General features: G+C 36.7%; 1 protein-coding gene across 3 annotated transcripts in view; it reads left to right on the forward strand.

The window, feature by feature from the left end:
* Positions 1-25,584, forward strand: part of PDE7B (phosphodiesterase 7B) — a 584,077-nt gene that overhangs the window by 257,559 nt on the left and 300,934 nt on the right. The window contains exon 1 of one of the 3 annotated variants that reach the window (XM_047860043.1): positions 6,077-6,470. The exons of the other annotated variants lie outside the window; for them this stretch is intronic. Coding sequence (XP_047715999.1) covers positions 6,450-6,470 — 21 coding nt within the window. The 5' untranslated portion in view covers positions 6,077-6,449. Of the gene's footprint in view, positions 1-6,076; positions 6,471-25,584 lie in introns of those variants that run through there. 3 annotated transcript variants of the gene reach the window in all.

Raw genomic sequence — 25,584 nt, forward strand, 5'->3', positions numbered from 1 at the left:
TGTCCTTTATTGTTTAAAAGTCTTCAATATATCCCCATTTCTTTTGGAACAAAGTCCTAATTTCTTAATATGACTAAAAAACCCATACTGTCTTCACTTCTTACCCCGCCAGCCAAACTGAACTTTCTCTGGCTCCTGGAATAAACCAGGCTCATCATCACCTGTCCATGTTTGTAAGTGTTATCATTTCAGCATGTAATACTTTTGCATCCTCTGTACCCTCTCTTTTTATTGGAGCAGCTCCTAATCATTTCAGGTATTCCTCCTCTTTTACCCGAGTACCTCTTACTTATCCTTTACAACTCATCTCAGATGTCACTGTTTTCAGGGAGAAGGCTTTATTGAGTTAAAAATCTGGTGTTGATTTCTCTCCTATATACTCCCAAATCACCCTGAACTTCCCTACCACATTATTCACTCCACTGTATTGTAAATCACATGTTTAATTGTCTGTACCCAGCACTGGACCATTCTGCTAATAGGGATACACTACTGCTATTTTAATTCCCTACTTGCAAACCTTTAATAATCCCTTATTCCCCAATGAGTAAAATTCAAATTTTAGATTTCACTTTCTATAATTTTTCACTGATCTACCATGTTTTCTTCACAATATATCATTCTTTCCCCATATCCTATACTCCCATTATACTCGACCTACAGGTCAGTCTCTCAATAGAGCACTTCTACCTGGCTCAGGACAAATGCAATCTCAGACATTATGCAAAGTCTTCCCTTTGTGGGAAGTAATATCCTCTTTCTCTGAATTCCCATTGTTATCTTTTCTATCTTTAGAGCCCTTGTTGCATCTTTCCTCTTATTACTGTTATAACAACCTGTATCTTACCCTCGAAGCCAAATATATGACTTTTAAAGGTAGGCATCACATCCTGCTGATCTCTGTCAACCCCAATGGTATGTTGAACATACACCACTGGGTTCTACCAATAATTTATGCTCAATAAGTATTCCTTGAACAAATTTAATATATTTAAGGTCACTGGGAAATTTATCTTTGTAGAGATGCAGCACAAGAAGAATCACATCTTCTATTCTGTTAATAGAGAAAATAGAGAGTTAAATTGTAAAGGAAAGAAAATGACTAAGAGTGGTCATTTCTATGAGTCATGAGCTATTTAAAAAGGGAATTTGGGAAGAAAATGAAGAAGCTGAAATAAGGTGGCTCCTTCTAGATTATTTTTATAACTAATAAATTGCAGAAAATGTGGTCACTTCAAATGTCATGTTTCAAAGAATACTCCAAAGTATATGTTAAATAATGGTGCCTGAGAAAACCAGCTAGTATTTTAAACACAGTAGTCTTAGATGAATATTTGTGTGTGGTGGAAATGATTAGATAGATATAGACATAGATAAATCCTTAAAGTTTCTCAAGCTGCAAGTGGTGAAGTATTTATATCAGGGAGAGGAGAGTTGACAGTCACTTCTAGGAAACATTGACACTGTATATTGAATTTGTTAGGACTCTTCCTGTTATAAGTAACAGAAAGCCAACTGAAATGGCTGCAAGCAAAAAAGAGAATTCATGACTCATGTAACTGTATTAGTTCACTTGGGTTGCATAACAAAATATCCTAGTCTGGATACTTAAACAATAGAAATTTATTTTTTCAAAGTTCTGGAGACTGGAAGACCAAGATCAAAGTGCTAGCAGAGTTAGTGTCTGGTAAGAGTTCTCTTCCTGGCTTGCAGTCAGCTGCCTTTTGGCTCCATTCTCTCATGGTGGAGACAGAGATCTTTGGTGTCTCATCCTTTTGTATAAGGGCACCAGATCTATTGGATTAGGGTCCTACCTTTATGACCTCATTTAACCTTAATTACCTCCCTATAGGCCCTATCTCCAATTACAGTCAAATTGGGGATTAGGGCTTCAACATACAAATTGGTGTGGCAGTGGGGTGGGGTGGAGGTTGGGGGAGTGGGTGGGAACAATTCAGTCCATAGCACCAACTATTGGAAATGGACTTCTCAGAGACTACTATCTTGGTAGTGTGTATAGCTTCATGGCCACTCCTTTTTGGTCTCCTTCAATGGATCACCGATAATTTTCCAATATCTAAACATTGGATGATCCCAGAGTTCAGACCTTGAGTCTATTCTCATTCATCAAGTGATTCCATGCCCACCATGGCTTTCAATAGCATCTCATTTGCCCTTACCTCCCCAGAATTATTTCCAAACTGCCCATATGACATTTCTATTTGGATGTCTCATGGATATCATAAAGGTAACATGCTGTCTGGTATCACTTTAATTCATGACAATTAAACTCACATAAGCCCTTGGTCATCATATTCTACTTCTATGAGAACTCCTGCTTTTTACTCTTCTGGATGACTATTTCATACCTTTTCTCCTCAAACGTTCCCCAATTCTTCTATCCTCTCTCTTAGTCAATACTCCTAATTTCCTCTTTCACTGAGAAACTTGAAATCACAGAGAGCTTTTACAATCTTGCACCACCATTACAACCCACTAAGAAATATACCTCTACCATTTACTCTGCCTTCTCTTCTGGTTCTATGGATGAATCATCCATGCTGCTTTCGAAAGCCAGTCACTTTATACTAATGTTCCATCACTGCTGTGACAGATTAACACAAACTTTATTAGTTCATAGATCTGCAGGTGGCTTGACTAGGTACTCAGCTTAGAGTCTCAAAAGACTGAACACAACATGTCAGCAGGGCTATGTTTCTTCCTTTGGGTTCTAGGGAAGAATCCATTTCAGGTTGTTCATTCAGGTTGTTGGCAGAATACAATTCCTCACAGCTGTGGAACTGAGGTAGCTGTTTCCTTGCTGCTGTCAGCTGGGGACAGCCCTTAGCAATGAGAGATCTTTCTCTGGTCCTTGCACATGGGTTCTACATCTGAGAGCCAGTAGTACTGTGTTGAATACTTCTGCTACTTAGAACTTCTCTAACTACTTCTTCTGCATCTCTCTTCTGCTTCCAGCCAGAGAAATTCTCTGCTTTTATGGGCTCATATGATTAGATTGAGCACACCAGATAATTCAAGTCAATCTCCTTCCTTTAAGATCTATCAGCTCAATTGTATCTGCAAAGTCCCTTTTGTCACGTAATATAATATATTCACAGATTCCAGGGATTGGTCATCTTTGGAGGGCCATTCTGCCTATCACACACTCAATGTCTCCAACTTTATTTCCTTCTCTCTTCTGCATCAGTAATTATTCTCCTCAATTGGATCTTTCCTATCAGCATACAAAAATTCCAATATTTCTCCCATGTTAAAAATACCTTCTTGACTCCACTTTCCCTTCCAATTATTGCCCCATTTATCTCCTCTTCTTGGGGGAAAAACACCTTGGAAGAATTTCCTATAAGGTCTGTCCCCACTTTTTGTTTTTTATATTCTCTCCTGACCTTTCATTCTTTCTATTGTATTGGACCTGATCTTTTCAAGGGCACAAATGATTACACATTCTAAATTCAAGTGTCAATTTTCAGTCTTCATCTTACTTTCACTTTACAAAGCCAATCATTGAAAATTTCCTTTGTCTTCCAAGATCTCACCCTCTTGTTTTTTTTCTTATCTCTTAGAGGTTCCTTCTCAATCTCCTCCACTGGTTTTTTTTTTTCTCATATTCCTGACTATCTAATGTTGGATTTCCTGGAGCTTTTTTATTTGTACTTCTTTCGGTAATTTCATCCAATCTCATGGTTTTAAATACCTTGAATATACAACCACTTCCAAATTTATATCTATAGCCCAAACATAGATCTATCGTCCCCTGAACTCCAGCTTGTGTATTTAACCATCTACTCCATATCTCCTGCTCAATGTATCCTATATAATCTTTTACTTCATTACGGTCTGTCGTCTACTCTCAGAAAAATCGAAGTTTCATGAGGGCAAGGGTCTTTGTGTTTATTGTCTGTTTGTTTTCACTGCTTTGTCTCCAGCACTTAAAACAGTGCCTACAGAGAGTACATAATCAATAAATATTTGTTGCTGTTGAATGAAGGGTCAGAACCATTTTTTACTTCAGCTCAAAACCAGATTCTTCTTCTGGTTACCCCCATATCAATATGTGGCAACTCTATTCTAGTTTGCTCAAGCCAGGATCCTGGGAATTATTCTTGATTCCTCTCTTTCTTTCACACCCCACATCCTGAAACCCTGCTAATTCTATAAGCATACACACACACACACACACACACACACACACACACACACTTCTAGAATTTGACCCTCTCACCTTTTCCACCTTCACCCAAGTTCAAGCCATTATTGCAATGGCCTCATCATTGGTCTCCTTGCTTCTATCTTTGCTTCTCTAGAGTCTATTTTCCATTCAGAAGAGAGAGAAAATCCCATTAGAATTTATGTTAATCATAGGCATTCTTTGTTCAAAATACTCTTATTTGTTTTCCATTTTGGAATAAAGTCTAAATACTTTAAACGGCCTCTAAGATACTTCTTGATTTTGACCCAGACATATCTTCCTAAAACCACTTCTTTCTTTTACTCATTCTCCTCCAGCCACTTTATTTCCCTTGTTCTTGAATATGCTAAGCATTCACCTAACTGAGGACTTTGCACAGCTTCCTTTGCCTGGAACTCAGAGACACAGATGATCTGCTTCTTCATCTCATTCAGGCCTCTGCTCAAAGTTGCTTTATCATGTTGCTTCCGTGATCATTGCACCTAAAATAGCAAACACACACACACACACACACACACACACACACACACACACACACTTTTGCCCTTATTTTCCTTCATTTCAAAGCCTTATTACCAATGGATATTATATAGTTACTTATTTTTATTGCCTGTGTTCCCCTTTCCCCCAAATGTAAACTGCTTGAAGGCAGATACTATCTGTTTTGTTCATTGCTATATCTGCAGCATCAAAGATGAACCCTAACAACTACAGGCTTGTTTAACCCTAGCACATAGGCTCTTAGAGAGCTATAAATACCTCTTTTCTCAAAGTATCAGTATTAATATTTGAAAAAGGACTCTGGCCTTTCTTGAGTGATGTGCCTACCCCTCAAATATTTTCTGTGTTTAGAGCAATGGAAAAAATCTAATTGGCCAGTCTGGGTCACATGCCCCTGTAATGGGATGGGAGGTGAGGGGTGGGGAGTTGGGGAAGGCTATGCAATCCATAGATAGAGAAAGGAAAGTTTCTAAAAGAAAAAAAAAAGAGGTTCTGTTAGCAGAATGAGGCAGGGGGAGAACGGATAGAATATGCGGGAGGCAGAAACAACACAAGGCCACCACTGAGAGTTTCCAGAGTAGCAAGACAAAAACAGGGATGAGCTGGGGCCCCTGGTAGAAGAACTATCCTTAAATAACTGTACCTTCACACACTTTGGGAGAGGACATGCTGAAACCCCAGGCATGCCTGTATGGCCTCAGTGTGCCCAGCTTCTTGAATGACTCCCTGTGGGGATTTGCAGGAAGGATCTCCCTGTCTCCCTGGCATGAATACTCCTGAGGCTTCTCCACACAAGCTGGAGAAAAGATAGAAAATCAGCGATTAGCAGAGTAAACATGATTTCTATTTTTCACCGCACATAACATCACTCACCAGCTCATTTGCAGAACTCTGCATCCATGACTATAAAGATTAACTAACAACTCATTTTTAGGTGAGTTTGAAAATGAATTAGTTTGAAAATAAGCAACAGCTGTGAAGCGGGCATATGTACATACACTCACATTTGGGGGAAAAAAAAACCAAAGCATAAATCTTGCTGCTATTATTTAGCCCAAGGCTTTTGGTCTGCTTTTTGGTTTTGTTTTTGTCTTTGGATACACTCAACCCTAAGGTATTTTAAATTTTAAAAATTTATTCCTGAATATAGAAAATGTTCCTTGGGTCCTCCTGAGAGTGGGGTGCCCGGGCTAACCACAGGCACACACGCATTCCTCCCATAGTACCGTACGTTAAAATTAATAGCACATGCAGAGGAAAAACTAAACCCTTTGACGTCACTCTCGAAATGAGGAAACATAAACAGAAAAGGCTCCACTCCAGTAAGCTGCCAGAGCTGAAGCCGATTGGTCTCTGCTTTTCCTTGCCTGTGGCAACTGACGGCACCTCCCAGCCTCGCCGGCCGGCTGCCTGCCCCGCTCCCCCAGCCAGTCGGTGGGTCTGGGCACTGCAGCAACTCGGCTCTGTCCCAGCGCTCGCCTGGGAGAAAAGTGGTGTGCTCACCCAGAGAGGATCTCTCTTTCCACCTTCTTTCTCTCTCGATCTCTCTGTGTGCTGTTGTGTTTCTTTCTTTTCTTTCCTTTTTTTTTTTTAATTTTTTTTTTTTTTTTTTTTACTTAATTATATTCCTAATCCTGGATGAAGTTGCTGGACTCTGCAGCACAAGTCTTCATGAACAAGCAGCACCGCTCAGAGATTTCACGGCATTCAAAGGTCACAGAACTGCCACTATGGTTAAATGTCTTGTTTAATGGTTGAGGTAGGTACGACCAATTTGAGCGGCAAGCTCATTTTTCTTGAGAGAACAGAATCACAGAGAGATGGCAGGAGTTTTATTTAAAATGAACCTGTACATATATTTATATATATATATATATACATATATATACTTTTTTTTTTTTTTTTGGTCTGTAATCGTTACTACAGCAACCAGCTTTTGAATTTCCTTCCTTTTTCTAGGCGAACTGACTAAACATTATCACTTACCTTGAATTAACTGTTTCATTCCAACCAGCCCTAATGTGGGACTCCAGGATTTTCACTGTGCTTAGAGCCCCCACTGAGGAGGGCTTCTCTCTCTTTTTTTTTTCTTTTTTAATGAATGCAATATTTCTTCCTCCATGTAAATCTTAGAGTTGGATCATTTTTCCTTTTAGTGAAGACAGAATAGGAAAATATTGGTACAGAGCTTGGTGAGGGTTGCAGGACAGGGGGAAAATATCAGGTTTTTTTTTTTTTTTCTTAAGTTTGTCATGTTGTTTGGTCGCAGACTTCAAAATGAAGAAATTAGTAGGAGAGAGGAATAAGCTGGTAATAAAGTTGAAAGTAGAAAACCCTATAGAAGGTATGTCAGAAAGATGAATTCTTGATGAAAACGCACTTTATCACCTTGTTGCATTTTTTTTTTAATATTCTGGACTTGGAAGTCGGCAGGGGAAACAGAGGCACTGAGTTAGATGACCAGTGATTTAGATCTTATTATGTATAAAGGAAACGAAAAAGTTCTTTATTCACACTGCAAATTTGCTCATTATCTTTTCCTACAGTAGTTGAAAGCAGAATGAGATATTAAACTAGGGACTTAAGTGATTGAGCCTGGGATCTAATTAATCATCCATAGATTCTGTTCCTCATGTGCTCTAGCCAGAGTGCCTGTTTGAGTAAATCTCTTTGCACCAGAAGGCAGGCATATACAGTAAACACACTAAATGCTGCAGAAGCAGGGCAAATAACACAGAGCTAATGTTGTTTTCAATGACACGTTATTATTATGTGCTGAGGGGGACCCCTGCTAAAGATCATTTCTGCCCAAAGAGTCAATTTTTGTAAAAACATTTCAAGTAGCATATGGTTCGCATGGATTTCCTTAGTACCCTTCTCAAAGTTACGCAATAGCAAGTAAGACAGGATTATTTGAAACCATTACCCTGTTTCCAGTATTTCTTACTTGATTTTTTTTTCAAGGTTTCTATTCCCAACCTCGAGAAACAGAAATTTTAAAAAACTGGGTCACGTTAGCAGTAATATTAGGCAAGGTATCAAATACATTGTGCATTTCAAAGGGTTAACCAAATTAACTGCATAAGACTATAAGTTAAGAACTGCAAAAATATTAGCTCTGAAATGCAGAGGATGTGCTGTGAATGGACAATTGCTTTTCTGCAGCGCCTAGTGGGAAAACAAGGACTTTGTGTGTTGCAAATGCCTAACTGCAGCTCCTCCATTTCCTCTGCTTTATCTTTTATTCCTGGCTGGTGAAACAAAGATGGGTGTCAGTAGTTGCGTCTTGATTGACATTTTCTCCAACAAAATGAAGTCACTTCTTGTCTCCCGTAGAAGCCCAAAGTTAACTAGTTCCAGCTCCAAAGACTGCCTCCTCTTCATGGGGATTTTTACCTGACACTAAGCGGTCCAATGTCAGACTCTACTCACCCAGTTGAACAACGTGAGAGAAAATCGTGGTGACTACGTGTCAGCAAAGTGGCTGGGAGAAACCCTTTTTTGAATCAAGTTACTTTGGGGAAGGGTGGAAAAATCCAAGATGTGTTAGGAACAGACACCAGCTTAGGGAAAATAATTGTACATCTTTGAGTGCTTTCCACAGTGTCCAGCACAAAACTACTTATTGTCAGTTCTCAATAAATACCTAGTGAAAATGTTTGCTGAGCGCTTACTACCCTTCATATATTATAAATTATTTAAATGATTTTAAGATATGGCATTTTTGACTGCTTTTGAAAAATATTTTTGATGTTAGTCTGGCCTAAAATATAATCTAGAAATCAACACATCAATGGTACAGATGAGGACATTCCAAACGTTGGCTTGTGTTGTTTTCAGCCAAAAGACCTCCTACTCCAAACGGATTCAAAAGTAAAATCACCAAATTTCCTCAAAGTGCGAATGTACCACCTTGAATATGCCTCTGCCTCATAATTAATCTTCCAAAGTCTAATTTGTTCCTAGCTAGGTTCAGATCACAGGGGAAGCTACTCATCAACTCACACAACATAGTATTAGAAGGAATTTTTTAAGCAGTAAACCAATCTCAAGCAAGATGAAAAGGGCATCATTATCAAAATTAAGAATTAGGATTGACTTCAGAACTTCTAAAGGTAAAAGCTAACAGGTATTCTAAGTGGTTCAACTCACACTGACTTTTGGGGGGTCAGCTAATGGGGAAAGTAGGTAACTTACTGAGGGCCCTCAATGTACAGAATGTCTTATCCCCCAAATCCACCACCCTATGGATTCAGCACATGTATCCCAAAGTAGCCTATAGACAAGCCTATAGAACTCCTCTAGGAGGTACATCTGGCTGAGGAAGAAGGGATTGCATTTGGACATGCAGTGAGACCCTCTCCCTCAGTGCCTCCTCGTGGTGGCATTCCCATTTCTCCTAATGATATGCCTTGGGGAACACTTCCATCCTTCACATGGAAGCAGTTTTGCGATCAGTACTGTTGGCTTCTACAAGTATCCTAGGTGACTTTGTCAACATGCTAACTTTGATGCTTGAGATGATGCATACTTGGTATATTAGCAATTTTTAAAGTGCTTGATATGGAAATTTGGGAGAGGGAAGGGAAAAAGGGGTGTAGAAACCCCAAATGACAATATCTGCTGTATTCCTGCATTATTAGAAATTTGAACACAGAGAGTGAAGTGTGTCAAAGTTCTAGCATATAACCAAGGAATTTATACTTTCCCAAGAATCATTTAAGTAAGTATCTAGATGATTTAATTTGTACTTAGAAAGTGACTTCACGGAGAACCCTAAAAAGAAGAGCAGACAGAGACAAGTGACCAGGGTGGGCGCCCTCATTCAGGCTCTAACTAGCTGGGTAACTCTGAGCCATTGCTTCATTATCTGTAAAGGAAACGATTATATTATATTTCTAACAGTAGTTTTTAGATGAAACGTTTATAGTATTATTAATCTTAATAATTAAATTCTTAATTCTTAATCTTAATTAAACATTTGGAGTTTTTTATATAATTCCATTCATATATAAATGTGAAAATGTCAAACCTTTATTCAAAAGACATCAAAGTGTGCTCTCAACATGTGAAGTAAGTAAAAAATAGATAAGTGATGAGTCCCACTTTTGGGAAATTTATATTCTGGTTGCACATATAAACAAATAGCACAGTCTGTGCAAAGAAATAAGTGGGAGAACAAAGGAGAGTTTGTGAGGGAGGTGATGATGAAAAAAAATGAAACAGAAGAGGTGACTTTATGCAAATTGGAATTTAAGAAAAAACTAAATTTTCTGTCTATGTATTTATTTCTATTATTGTGATCTTTAATATGATCAATTGAAGGCATTGTCATTCTTCTGAAATAATATATGTAATGGTGTTCTTAAAAAATATAGTGTTGGGGAGCCTAGGTGGCTCCATCAGTTAAGCACCCAACTCTTAACTTCAGCTCAGGTCATGATCTCCTGGTTCCATTCTTGAGTTTGAGTCCCACATTGGCTCTGCTGACAGTGTGGAGCCTACTTGGGATTCTCTCCCCCCCACTGATGCACTCTTTCTCTCTGCCCCTCCCCCACTCATATGCTCACATGTGCACGCACACGGGCACACTCTCCCTCTCTCAAAATAAATAAATCAACCTTAATATTTATTTATTTTTTATCCCATTTGTTGAATTACGTTACTGTACAAGCCTGAGATGGTGAATTATATCAGTGAATTAAATCAATGGAAATGATAGTGTCTTCTCTATCATTGCTTGAACTTGGAGTCCCTAGGAATTATAGAAAGCAGGAGCCCTTTGAGAACTTTAACAGAAGTCCCAGATGCCAGCAGTCACTTAGCACAAGGAAGGAATGGTCACAAGCTGCTATGGGCTTGTGTTCTGGGAAGTGCCCTCAGTGCTAGGAAACTTCACATAGTGGCTCAGAACTTCCAGAGATGACCCATGTGACTCAGGGCAAAATTCTTAATTTTTGCTCGTCTTTAAGTGAGGCTATTGGACTATTTCAAGGATGGCTTCTTCCTTCCCAAATCTGTGATTTACCCTGACAAGATTAATATTGACTTAATAGCATTAGTTTGTTTTTTATTCTTCCACCTCTTCCATCCTTTCTACCACTTCCTTTTATTCTTGGCTTTCGCTCAGTTATCCAAATTCACATAATTTCACCTCCAAAATACTCTCATTGCCAAAGACAAACAAAAGCAAAACAAGACCTTGGGTTTTGGAGAATTTCTCCTCAGGAAGACTATTGCTTCCCAGGAAAGGTCACGTATCCCTGCTCCATTTCTCTTGTGTGAGGCTGATGTGCTACTCCATGGCCCTGGCACTCCTTCAGACAGTAAAGGGACAGCTACTGTTTGTAGCTGCGGATTTACATGTTAGATGACAAGTGTCTTTTTCCAAAGTGCCCGTCACTATCCTAGATTTTCTGTATTATTTCATTTAGTATCGCCTTACCTCCGATTCCGGTTTCTTTAGAGTAACTGACAACCTGTTGATAATTAAATTGGAGGAATTCTCAGAAGGAACTTTTTTTTTGGTGAACTGGTTGTCCATTGAGTACCTGCTCTGAGGCCTTGCCCTGATGAGAAGGAGTCGCTGCCTCATCTTAGTGGTAGGATTTGGTGCAATTCAGTTACCCAAATCCAGACACTGGTGAGATCTTGCGTGGGTCAGAACATTTCTGCTGGCATCGCCTCTGGATGACTAAGTTTAGTTAACAGCTCAAGCATGTGGAGCAGGGAGCAGGGTTTGTAGTTTCAGGTAAACCTAAAACTAACTTGACACTAAATACACAGGAAACTGTTAAACAATATATAATTTTTAATATACTAATGTATAACTCTCCCAATATTTTGAAAACCCAAATCCTTTCATGGCTGCTTTATACATTTATTTGCATGTAGTATAGAAATAAGAAAATAATAGCCTTAGCCAATATGCCAGCAAAGATAGTTTATGTCATACATTTAACCTTCCTCCCTGTCTCCCTTTTTTTTTTTTTTTCAACGTTTATTTGTTTTTGGGACAGAGAGAGACAGAGCATGAACGGGGGAGGGGCAGAGAGAGAGAGGGAGACACAGAATCGGAAACAGTCTCCAGGCTCTGAGCCATCAGCCCAGAGCCCGACGCGGGGCTCGAACTCACGGGCCGCGAGATCGTGACCTGGCTGAAGTTGGATGCTTAACCAACTGCGCCACCCAGGCGCCCCTCACTTCCTCCCTTTCTTACATTTGTAAAGAGAATGTGGAAAAAATTAAGATTGGTAATGAGATGTTGATGGAGTTTCCTTTTGTAAAATTTGGAGATTTGTTTTAGTTTTTCCTTTCTAGTGGTTGGTAAATACACATAAGATTTTTGATTAAAACTCCTGCTCAGATTATTTTCTTATTAGTACCTTTTGTGTTTTACATTGTCATAATGAACATATCTATAAGAAATACATAAAATATCCTTTCCGCATGATGAAAATTAGCATTACTTGCCCACAGCTTCAGACACACAAAAGAAAGATTCTGTTCAAAAAAGGAGTTAGTACATGACTTAAATACACTGAAGGATATTTAAGAGTTTTGAGTTCTAAGAATATTCCTTTCTTCTCCTGGGATAGGAGGTCAGGTCCTGGGCCAGTCTGGATGAGGGCCGTTTCCAGGTATAGACATAGGAGGTTAACATATACCTGATTTGGTCAAAATCTGGTATCTAAAGATATCAAATGGCCAATGATTTACATATTCTTTGACCCTAGTAAATTTTAGTCTAAAAATATATCAAATTATATTTATTTTTATACTGTTTGTAATATTAAAAAAAAACCCAGAAACTTCCTGAACCCAATTATAGGTGAGTTGTTGAATATGTTACTTCAAACCTATGCAACAGAAAGCCATACAGTTATTTAGAAGAATGTGCTAGATCTACATACACAAATCTGGAATGGTTTTTGTATGTAGTAAGTGAAGAAAAAAGTTACATTAACACTTCCACAGCTATATATACACATTCATACACACTGATAGAAAATTTCTGAAAATTCAAATAAAAATCATAACAATGGATGTCCCTGGGAGAATTTGGAGATGGAATGGGAGCAAGTCTTACTTTTCAGGTATATACTTTAGAATTGTTCCAACTTTTCTCCCCATAAACCTATTATGTCTACCATGGGTGAAATTACAGAGATTTATGTATTATTCTGTGATACTTAAAGTTGAGAACAAATAGAAAGTAAAATAAGAGTTCTATTTTGTTTTTAAATTGCTTCATTAGCTTCTTCCTTCAATCCTATTGAATTTTCCCAAGTGCCTTTGATATGGTGAGGGAGCACAGTATGACCAGGAAGTAACAGTCCTAACGTGAGGAAATAGATAAACCTTCACTGCTGTTTGAGTAACTTTGGGCCAATCATCACTCTGAGGACCATCATGGGCAGTTTCATCATGGACAAAACAATGGGCTTAGTGAAGGCCAAATTACCCTCCAGCTTTCACATATGCCTAAGAAAAATTTATGGCCTGTTGTGTGCCCAACTATTTGAGACTTTTCTCCATAAACGGAATGTACATATTTTACAGTACATATTTTATTGGTTTGAACATTTTACCTAAATTTTCTGTTTTAGAATTGGTCACTTTGGTTTAATTTTTTGAATTAATTAAATATGCAAAATTTATATTCATCCAAATAGTGTTTAGGGAAACTGCTCATCATTGATAGACTCTTTAAATTAAAATATATGATATCATATATTCAAAAAACAGTAGAAAACACTATTTGTATTAAGACGTGTAGTTTATAATACAGGCAACTAATGCTTCAGTTTGAATATGATTTATACATGTTTTGGTTTTACAGGAGAAAAAAAAAAAGACTTTCATTTCCCTTTCTCATTATGCCACTTGCCAGCTGTGTCCAGTCAGATGAAAGAGCTCAGTCATTCACAAAAGTGTAGAAGCAGCCTCATAAAAGGAGATGCTGCAGTAATACAAGGGTCTAAAGAATGGCTTGATTTAGAAAAGCTCATTAAATTTAAGAAAAAAGTTGTTTTTCATGTCATAGAAACAGTATATTTCTATGTCTTTAAGACTAGTGTTCTTGCTTTTTCAACTAAATGAAGACAATTTCAATTTTGTTTTTAATTCGATGGAGAAAGGTATTAGTCGTTTTAGTTATTCAATACTTTTTATTTTATATTTTTCTAGACCTTTCTTACTATGTTACTCCTTACTAAGGAGTAATCTTTAAGTAAAAATAAAATGAAAGAGATAAACATACCACAGATAAGAATTTGTGTCATAGCAGTTTTTGAATGACCAGAACCAACATTCTAAACTTTTCTCTATAAGGGCACCTTTTGGGATGAGCACTGGGTGTTGTATGGAAACCAATTTGACAATAAACTTCATATATTGAAAAAAAAAACCTTTTCTCCATAAATCTCTTTTAATTGTTAAAAATATATTGATCACTTAATTCAATGGCTTAGAAATAAAGTAATTGAGAAATATTGTCCTCTTTTTTATTAGTATGTTGTCTCCAAGTGCCTATGCATGCTTATGAGAGAGAGAGATTGAAGGCAAGGACTTTCTCGAACTTAAAGACAAACGTATATAAAAGCTTTTTATGCAGTTATTCAGTTCAAAAAGACTGAGTTGGAGAACACTCCCTATTTAAGATGCCTGTAAATCTTTTAAAAAGAAATAAATGCATTTATTAAATTAAGTGGTAATAATTATAATTGTTTAAAATTCAGTTTGTGTATTTTATGTGGTAGAAGAGAAGAGAAAGGAAGAAAAAAAAGAAATTCAAACTCTCAGGGGTACTAAACTTGTAACCTAAAGCCTGAGTTCAATTCCAGATGCTGGTCTTACTGAGAGTAATACTTTCAGCAAGCTATTGATCATTTTTGACTTTTTGAGTCTCTGAACTATAAAGTGAGGTACCTGTAGTTTCTAAAATTTCTCAGATTTACTTACTGTGCAGATGGATGGCTTTCCTATGTAATTAGTGGCTCAGTTCATAGCACAAATGTCAAGTCCTCCATTCTTGAAACACTCCTGTGAGGAAAGGATTAATTATGCCCATTTTAATGAAAAGGAAATAGAGGTTAGGAGAAGTTACAGCTAAAAGAGTTGGTATGCAGCCCCAGCTTTTTAATGACAATTTTTTAATATATATTTTAAATGCTTTATGTTTCAAATCCATTTGTAATCATTCTAAGCATGAACTGGAAAAATATTTATGCAAAACATAAAAATCTCTGTTTCAAATGTTAAAGCAATCTACTCAATATATTATTTACAGGAGGTTCCAGTACATAAAGGAACAGCACTATTTCATTTTAAATGCATTCACAAAGGATGAATCTGACACTTTAAACTTCAGAAGTTTGGCTGTGAGAGGCAGTATAGTGTAATGGGGAACAGTGCAGAATCTAGCACCATTCACTTATTAGCAATAAGATCCTGAGCAAGTTATTTAATATCTTTGGGCCTCATTCGCCTTACTTATAAAAGAAAGAGTTTATAGTTGTAGCCTCATGAGATAGTTGAGAAGATCAAATGAGTTTTACTTGTAAATGCTTTGAACGGCGTGTGAAAGAGAGTAAGCATCGTGCGTCTATCAGTTAGTTGGTACTATTTTCTTACAAACTTTAAAAGTTATTTCATGAAATTGTAACAATTTTGTGTATAGTGCTGTTGGGTGCTCTAACATTTAAGAGAAATACAGTTTTTTATTTTTTTTAACTTTCTGTATTAAGTAATAGTGCACAGACAGAAAAATACACATCATATAAATGTACATAATGATTCACTTTTTAGAGGTGAAGCTCTGTGGAACCATTACCCAAGCCGAGATATAGAACATTATTACCTTATTGCCACATCAGAAATCTCATCACCCCTCCTCCATTCTTTCATTCACCGTCACACTGTGAGACCCATTCAGTTGTTGCATGTAGCTGTATTTTATTTTCATTATTCCATAGTGTTTAATTATCTGAATATGCCTATTCTACTGTGGAAAAACATTTGAATTGTGTCTAATTTTTAGTATTATAAAGAAAAATACGGGCCTGGGTATTCTTGGACCTGTCTTTGGGGCACAGGTACATGTATTTCTGCTGAACGTATACTTAGGAGTAAGTTGCTGGCCAACAGAGAATGTTAATGTTCAACCTTAACAGAAAATTCAGAATTGCTCCAAGTGGCTAAAATAATTTACATTCCCACCAACCATGAACGATAGATCACTTCCTCACTAACCTTACTTATTAGCATTTAGTAGGTGTGTAATGATAGTATATCATAGTTTTAATTTGTATTTTCCTGATTGTTAATTAATTTAAGCACTTTTTCACATGTATATTGGCCATGTAAACATCCTCTTTGTCAAATTTTTAAACAAGTTATTTATATGTTAATTTATGGGGATTCTTCATATATTTTGATACCTTTGATTGCTGTATGTTATGCAAATATTTTCTTTCAGGGACACTTGGGTGGCTTGGTTGGTTGGGTGTCAGCCTCCTGATTTCAGCTCAGGTCAGGATCTCATGGTTCCTGGAATGGAGCCCCTCCTCTAGCTGTTAGCGTTGAACCTGTTTGTCATTCTCTCTCTCCCTCTCTCTGCCCCTCCCACACTTGCATACATGAGTGCATTCTTTCTCTCTCTCTCTCTCTCTCTCTCTCCCTTTCCAATTAAATAAATAAACCTAAATAAAACAACAGATACTTTCTCCCATTGGTAAAATTTCCTGTTTTCTTCTTCAAGATTATTTTGGTCATTCTAGGCTCCCTGCAATTCCATATAAATTGTAGAGTTAACTTAAAATTCCTCCCTAAAAACCAAATCACTGTTAGGATATTGATCAGTTGGGGAAGATTGACATTTTTCCTGACTCTTCCAATTTATAACAGAGTTTATCCCTCCATTTATTTGGGTCTCTATTGAATTCTTTCAACAATATCTTCTAGCTTGTTTTGTGGCCATTTTACACATTCCTTGCTAGATGTAGTACTAAGTACTTAGTATTTTGATATTATTCTAAATGTTATCTCTTCAATTTCAATTTTAAGTTTTTGTTACTGGGGCGCCTGGGTGGCGCAGTCGGTTAAGCGTCTGACTTCGGCCAGGTCACGATCTCGCGGTCCGTGAGTTCGAGCCCCGCGTCGGGCTCTGGGCTGATGGCTCAGAGCCTGGAGCCTGTTTCCGATTCTGTGTCTCCCTCTCTCTCTCTGCCCCTCCCCCATTCATGCTCTGTCTCTCTCTGTCCCCCAAAAAATAAATAAACGTTGAAAAAAAAATTTTTTTTTAAAAATAAAAAAAAAAAATTTTTGTTACTAATACATAGAAAAATAATTTTTTCTGTATCAATTTATCAACAACCTTGCTAAACTCATTTATGAATTCTAATACTTTATTCTATAGATTCCTTTCATTTTCTATGTAGGCAATCTTACTATCCCAAAATATTCAGTTATATATCTTCTTTTGCAATACTGAACTTTGTCTTACTGTACTAGTTAGGAGTTTCAGTAAATTGTTGAAGATGATAACCATGAGTAAATGTATTGTTTCCAGTCAATATTTTTTTACATTCGGTATGATACTCTATGTCTGGAAGTTTCTTTCTATCCTAATTTGCTAGTTGTTACAAATATTTGACTTACCAAATGTGTTTCTGATATCTATCATGTAACTTTTCTCTATTATTCTACTGTGGTGGTGATTGATTTTACAATGTCAAATCGAACTTGAAGCCCTAGAACAATTGCAATTTGGTTATTGTATGCTGTACTCTTTTATAAAATCCCTTGTTACCTTGTTTCTGGATTGCTAATAATTTTCAGGATTTTGAAACTATGTTGAGGAAAAAGAGTAGCCTAAAATCATTGTTTTGGCAATAATCTTATCAAGTCTCCACTGACCTCATAGAATTAGAAAAATTATTCTTTTGAAAGTGTTTTGGGAGAATTTATGTAAATTCATGTTATGTTTTCCTTAAATATTTGTTAAAAATTATAAATAATTCCATCTGGTCCTGGAACATTTTGTGGGCAAGTTTATAGTTATAGTTTTAATTCCACTAATTTTTGTGGGCTATCCAGATTTTCTACTTCTATTTTCAGTTTTAGTAAGCTGTGTAGTTCTAGGTCTTATCTATATTATCTACATTCAGTGACTATCATGAAGTTGTTTGTAATACCCTGCTTTAATATTAGTACTGCTTTTTATTCTTGCTACTAGTTTATTGTGCCATTTCTGGTTTTCTTTTCCCTATGGTTTTGTCAAGATCAATTTCATTAGCTAGTTCAAGTAAATAAATTTTGCTTTTTTATTATTTATTTATTTATTTATTTAACATTTATTTATTATTGAGAGACAGAGAGAGACAGAGCATGAGCATGGGAGGGGCAGAGAGAGGAGGAGGCACAGAATCCAGAGCAGGCTCCGGGGTCTGAGCTGTCACCACAGAACCCAATGCAGGTCTCGAACTCACAAACTGTGAGATCATGACCTGAGCTGAAGTCAGATGCTTAACTGACTGAGCCACCCAGGTACCCCAATAAATTCTGCTTTTTTAAATCTTTATGTATATTTGATGTCTATTTTTAATTTCAGTTCTTTATTATTCCCTTCCATCTCCTTTCTTTAGGTTTATTTGCTGAGGGTTTTTTTTTCTATTTTTTCAATTTTTTTTTTTTGGCTCATTACTTTTCAGTCTTTCTTCTTTTTGAATATATACATTTAAAGCAATACATTTTCCTCTAATAGTTGGGGCTGCATCCCAATATTTAGTGTTTCTGTTATCAGTTAGCTCAAAATAATTTCAATTGTAATTTCTTTTGGGACCTATAAATTATTTTAAAATGCCTTTATTAATTTTAAAACATATTGGGACTTTTTAGTTATCTTTTTGTGATTGTTTCTTAGTATAATTCTACTGTGATCGTAAATCATACTGCAGATTATTTAGGTCTTCGAAATTTGTTGCAGCTTGTATGTGTGACCCACTATATGGTAAACTTTTATATGTTTCACATGCACTTGCAATGAATGTATATTCTGTGGTTGGTAGATACAGTGCCAGTTAGAAAATTGGGTAATCAGGGGCGCCTGGGTGGCGCAGTCGGTTAAGCGTCCGACTTCAGCCAGGTCACGATCTTGCGGTCCGTGAGTTCAAGCCCCGCGTCAGGCTCTGGGCTGATGGCTCAGAGCCTGGAGCCTGTTTCCGATTCTGTGTCTCCCTCTCTCTCTGCCCCTCCCCCATTCATGCTCTGTCTCTCTCTGTCCCAAAAAATAAATAAAAAACGTTGAAAAAAAAATTAAAAAAAAAAAAGAAAATTGGGTAATCATTTTATTCAGATCTATACATTTACTGACTTTTTTCTGCTTCTAATTACTGAAAAAGATAATGACTCCAAGGTAATTGTGGATTTGTCTATTTTTCCTTTTCATCCTGCCATCTTTTACTTTATATATTGTGTTAACAATGTGAAATAGCCATTTTTATGGATCAAAATAGTTGAATATCATCATTTTTATATAAGTTAAACTAATACACTAATATTTTAATGGTGTGCTGTTAGATCATACCTTCACAGTGGGGGTGATAATTAGTTCTTATCACAAGGTTTATAGCCCTCCAAAAAGACTTAGTACACAGATATACAGTGTAAATGGTATTAAAATTTCAGGAGGGGAGGTAATTAGGGGAAAGAAAAACTAAAAGGGCTCCTTAAGGATATCTAATGATACCATATCCATGATAATGAAAAAACAGGGTGAGAAATCCTTAAGCTAGACAAATTTAGAACTGTTACATCTTCCTGGTGAAATGAAAGTTTTCTCATAATAAAACATCCTTTTTTTTTTCTCTATTAATCTTTTTTATGTACAGGCTTATTTTCCATTCATTCGGTTTTTAATTTTCTGTGTTTATGATTTAGATTTATCTCTTTACAGTAGATGGAAATATTGTTTTATTATTCAGTCTGATTATATTTGTCTTTTCAGATGAATATTTAGTCCTTTTATATCTAATGTAAGAGTGATATATTTGAGTTTAAGTGCTGACTTACTATGCACACTCCATATTTTTATTTCCTGTTTTATATTTCTTTCTTTCTCTTTGCTAGCCATCATTTGTGTTGAGTATATTTGTCATCACATTGCTCCTTTCCCATTAGCTTGTTATTTTTACACTTTTTCACAATGTTTTACTGGTTACTATTGAGGTTACAGGATGCATCTTTGACCTAATCAAAGTATAATGCTAATTATTAGTACTGTTATCACCATACGGGAAATTTGAAAACCTTAGAAGGAATGTTTTAACTACTTTTGCACCTTTCCTGAATTATATGCTGTTTTCAGGTATTCAGTTTTATATAATTTAAGTCCAACAATAATGAATGTAACTATGTTTTTATACAATCATATATACTCTTCATTACTTCCTATGTCTCTGACATTACATAATAGGATTTCTTTTAGTCCAGTGGTGATTTGGTTCAGGTGGGTTTTTTTTTTGTCTGAAATGACTTTATTTTGCCCTTTTTAAATGTGCATGGTTCCTAGGAACAAAATTCTATATTGGTAATTTTCTTTCTCCACTTCAAGACATTATTATATTGTCTTATAATTTTTACTGTTTCTGTTGATGTCAGAAAACAGTATTTAAAAGCATTTTCTCCTTTTTACAAAAAAATTTTTGACTATTTGTAATTATTTATACCTTCAATCTCCAGTAGTTTTCCTATTATTGCTTAGTTGTGGTTCTCTTTGCATTTATTCTTATGAAGACTTGTATGATTTCTTAAATGTGTATCTTGATATCTTTCAACAATTTTGGAAAGTTACCGTTAATATTTTCTTTTAATAGTTATTTTGCCCCACTCTTTCTCACTATTTTTAATCGGACTCCTATTGCATATACACCTAATCTTTGAACATTTCTACCTCCATTGTTTACCTTTGGTTTCTTTGATCTTCATTGTGGACATTTTCTTTTGACCAGTATTTTATTTTCCTAATTCTTTCTTTAGCTGTATCTGATCACTCACTGAATCCATTAAATGAGTTGACAACTTCTGTTATGATATTTTTCAGTTCTAGAATTTCTAGCATTTTTCTGTAGTTTCTACATCTCTTTCAAAATTCTCAATCTTGTTTTTCATATCCTTGAGTATATATTATACATAGTATTTTAAAGTCTTTGTAACTCTTGATTTATATCTTTTGGGTGACTATACTTAATATCTGCTAGTGCTCTTGGTTGTATCAAATTGTCTTACCTTTCATATGCCTGGTTATTTTTGGTGGAGTACTGGACATTGTATATAAAATATATGGGGATAACTTGAGGTCTAGTGTGATATTCTTTCTCCAGATAAGATTTACATTTGTTTCTGTCATGTTACCAGTGTCAGTAATAAACTTGATTGTTTTAATCTCAAATGAATATATATGATGTGTTCAAAACAGTGGATGGCATAAAATAAGTACTGTGGAACTATCTTTTTTTGTTTGTTTATTTACCTTTCATTGTTGTCTACTGGCTATGAAAAGAGAGAAAGGGAAGAAAGTATTAAGGATAATTTATATGGCATTATATGCACCAGAAGTAAATTCTCATTTTTTTTCATTTTACTGTCTTTTCTCTTATATTTGAAATAAATTTAAAAATGACAAGTTGTATTATCAAAGTCATAAACTAAGTAGATAAAAATTAGTATGTGTTCACTTTCCATATTGCACTGGCCATTGGCCGTTATAACCATTATGCAAAAGTTAAAAACTCAGAAATAATAATTTCAACAGTGTAATCACCTTATTATATAATTATTATTTGCTAGTAGCACTTTAACAAACACGATTATTTTGGAGATTGCTAATATTCTAATGAGATCTTGGGTCAAAGAACTATTTGTAATATATTTTCATTTGCACCTCACATTTCCAATTACAGATCTTTACAGAAAGGTGTTATTTAATTCTTGATTTATGGTTTTTTGCCTGGAAGCTAATGTTTTATATAGTAGCTGATATAAATTAGCTACAACAAGCTATTAGCAACTTCCTTCGTTTTCCAAATTGTTTTACAGTGTGTAGTTCCATACAAGCAAATCTAATGTCACTGAATGAAGATGGTACTCCATATGTGCTATAAACACTAAAAAATTTTTATTTTCAGTACACTAGCTTGTCCTGTGGAATAAGCAAATTAATATCTAAAATAGTTGCAAACAAAACATTCCTGGGAATAAGTTTAGCTACACTATAATTAAGTTCTGGTTTAGTTATGTAAAACCAGATTTTTGGTGTTCTGTGTTTATCTATTGCTTCTGGCAGTTTATTGGCTTTTCTTGGGTGCTGGGGTCCTAGTACTACTCTATGCAGGTTTTCCAAGGCTGGAGTATCTTTGGAGCACTGGTGAGCTTGAAGTCGAAGCTAATAAATGCAAACTATACTAAATGCTTACCCTAGAGTCTAATCGCTGATTATTTATGAGCATTTTCAAACAGCGTGAAAATATGTATTTTTACAAGAGAAATATTAAAAAAGTTAAGAAAAAAAGCACTTAAGTGGGGGAGGGGCAGAGAGAGAGGGAGAGAGAGAATCCCAAGCAGGCTCCATGCTGTCAGTGCAGAGCCCATTGTGGGCTCGAACCCATGGACTGTGACATCATGACCTGAGCCAAAATCAAGAGTTGAATGCTCAACAGACTAAGCCACCCAGGGACCCTGATATTTTTAAACAAACATATATTTCTAGTTTCCATACATTGTATATTTTCTTGTCAAAATAGAAATGAAAAAATTGGAATCTAAAAAGAATCAATGCTCAGTAATTTCCAAATATATTGCTAAGTATATATTAAAACATATTAAACTAAAAACACTAACAAAAGTTAAGTTTTATGGAACATTACTGTTTTCAATGGATAATATCATACCTCACAAGTAATAAAAAATAAAGGAAATTGACTTAATATTTAAGCAAAAGAACTAAGTTTTATGTGTTTCTCCATGAGTTTTTAAACTAAAAAGACATTTTTAGCTTTAGCACATTGTAATAGCAAAGAGTTTTTATAAACTCTTGAGCAACTAAATAGCAGTTATGCAGTTTTTAATTGCCACTGCCTCAAATTCTTTTGAAAAGGTACATGAGTTGTTTTGTTCCATACTTAATACAACAAATATTCAATGTTTCTTCCTTCAAGAAATACAAAAAGGAATCCATAATTAAATACTTAAACTAGTTAATGTGCTAATTTAAATTTTACAAAACTTGACAAACCTGGTAATTTTGACCCACATTTAGATTATTCATGCACTCTTGATTAAGCAAGATGGGTTCAATTATTTTCTAACTGTGAAATGGGCCTAAAATTATGTCATCTATCTCCAAAAAGGTTTGATATCATAGCTTTTTTATTTTTCTTTAATTAGAGTTTCAGGCTGGGAGAATTTTTTCCATATGGCTAAAACAAGTTTCAAGTTCCACATAGCTGAGGATTCGTTGTCCTGGGCTCTTGTCATAGAACAGGAACACATAGAGACCTCTTCTCATTGATGTGAAAGCTTCTAAATATTTGTACATGTGACAAACTATTAATCAGTCCAAATTTTTAGTATATCAAATTCATAAGCACTATTGAGAAAAATTCTAATTTCTGATTAGAGCTCTCAGATATCCTCAGAAAATCTCCAATAGATAGGTGTAATTGTCCCCTTTTGAGGAGCAAACACAAACTCTCATTAATTAAAATTTTGTCTAACGTCACTGCTTTTAGTTTTTTTTTTAATGTTTATTTATTATTTTGAGAGAGAGACAGAGCATGAGCAGGGGAGGGGCAGAGAGAGAGGGAGACACAGAATCCTAAGCAGGCTCCAGGCTCTGAACTGTCAGCACAGAGCCTGATGAGGGGCTTGAACCCACAGACGGTGAGACCAAGACCTGAGCCAAAGTTGGATGGACACTTAACCGACTGAGCCACCCAGGCGACCCTAAGATCACTGCTTTTAAACAACAGACGCAGGATTCATTCACCCAACTATCAGGTACTTGGGGACTCAATGTGATGTAGGGACTGGGGATATGAATGTAGAAAAGACAAAGTCCCATCCCCATGGAGCTTGCGTTCCAGTGAGGAAGATTGGCAGGCAGCACATAAACAAGTAGGTAAGACTTGATAAGACTTATCATTCAGAGATGGCTAAATGCCATGAAGAAAATAAAGTAAGGTAGTGCGTTAGCTGCTGTCCACAGAGCTGTGGATGCATGTTGGGAGGTCAGTGGGGTTTTTTCTACAACTGAAATGATGAGAAAGATGCAGCCATGGAAAGACCTGGAAGAAGAACCATCCAGGAAGAGGAAAGAGGGAGAGCAAAGCCCTGAGAAGGGAGCAAGTTTCACTGGTGTCAAGACACAAAGGGCCTTGGGGCGCGTGGGTGGCGCAGTTGGTTAAGCGTCCGACTTCAGCCAGGTCACGATCTCGCGGTCTGTGAGTTCGAGCCCGCGTCAGGCTCTGGGCTGATGGCTCAGAGCCTGGAGCCTGTTTCCGATTCTGTGTCTCCCTCTCTCTCTGCCCATCCCCCGTTCATGCTCTGTCTCTCTCTGTCCCAAAAAAAAAAAAAAAAAAAAAAAAGACACAAAGGGCCAGTGCTCCTGGAGCAAATGAAATGGTGAGAAGGATGGAGATGAGTGGGCCTAGGCAGGCAAGGCCCAGGCCGTGTGCACCTTCACAGGGCATGGTTTGAATCTTACTCTCTCACTGTGAATGGAAACCACTGAAACCAATCAGACAGGGAAGAGTCACCAACTGATTAATGTTCCTGGGTGGAACGTGGATTGTTCAGCCCAGGATACAGCAGCTGTCATGGGCAGCTGCTGGCTACGGCAGGCCAGTCGGGAGGTGAGGGTGGCTTGGACTGCATCAGAGATGGTGGAGTGTTGTGATCAGTGTTCAGATGTTGAGTATCTGACAGTAGAATAGATGGGACTGGATGGTGGATTGAATATGAAGGAGAGAGCAAGACACAGAGCTTATGATTCCAGGTTCTGGAGCCAGACTCCCTGGGCTCATATTCTGGCTCAGCCTCCCATGAGATTTGTAACCGTGGACGAATAGCCTCGGACAAGTTGACGAAGGTTGCTAATTGTGCCTGTGGTATAGGATTAATATCCAAATTGTGTGTGTGTGTGTGTGTGTGTGTGTGTGTGTGTGTGTGTTGTGTACATGTCAGTTAAATAAAATAAATTTGAGAACAACCAATGAATGCTGGATGTTTGGCTCACATCTCTGCAGGTACCATTGATAAGATAGGGATGATGGAGGAAAGATGAGGTTGGACAAGCAGGAGGCAGAGGGACTTTAGGAATTCCGTTTAGGACACATTCAGTATGAGATACAGTGTTCAGGAACAAGATCAGAACCAAAGTTAGATTTATCAATGCATACGCTATTTAAAGTCTTGGTACCAGATGAGATCACCTAGAAAGACAAAGTAAATAGGAAGAGGGTGGAGGACTAAACCTTCCACCAGCATCCAGGGGTCAGGAGAGGAGGAGGAGCCAGGAAATGATTCAAATACATGCACATCTGGTTTTTACAGGGTGCTGCCTATATTATTGGAGCCTTGCCAGAGCTCATGCTTCAGAAGACTCTATAGACATGAAAGCCTCTTTATACATTTCTGGTGGCAGGGGGCTGAGGCTTCCGGCTTGGACCCTGACGACAGGAATTTTCCATACGTACTTGAGAACAGCACAAAGAAACCGTGGTATAAATATGCTGTTCCATGTTTACTTGTAGATGGGTTTTCTAGCACAGTCATACTTCAATGTGGCCCCTAATGAGAGCTCAGTTGCTTTACAC

This window comes from Prionailurus viverrinus, chromosome B2, assembly GCF_022837055.1.
Source record: "Prionailurus viverrinus isolate Anna chromosome B2, UM_Priviv_1.0, whole genome shotgun sequence".
NCBI classification, from domain to species: domain Eukaryota; kingdom Metazoa; phylum Chordata; class Mammalia; order Carnivora; family Felidae; genus Prionailurus; species Prionailurus viverrinus.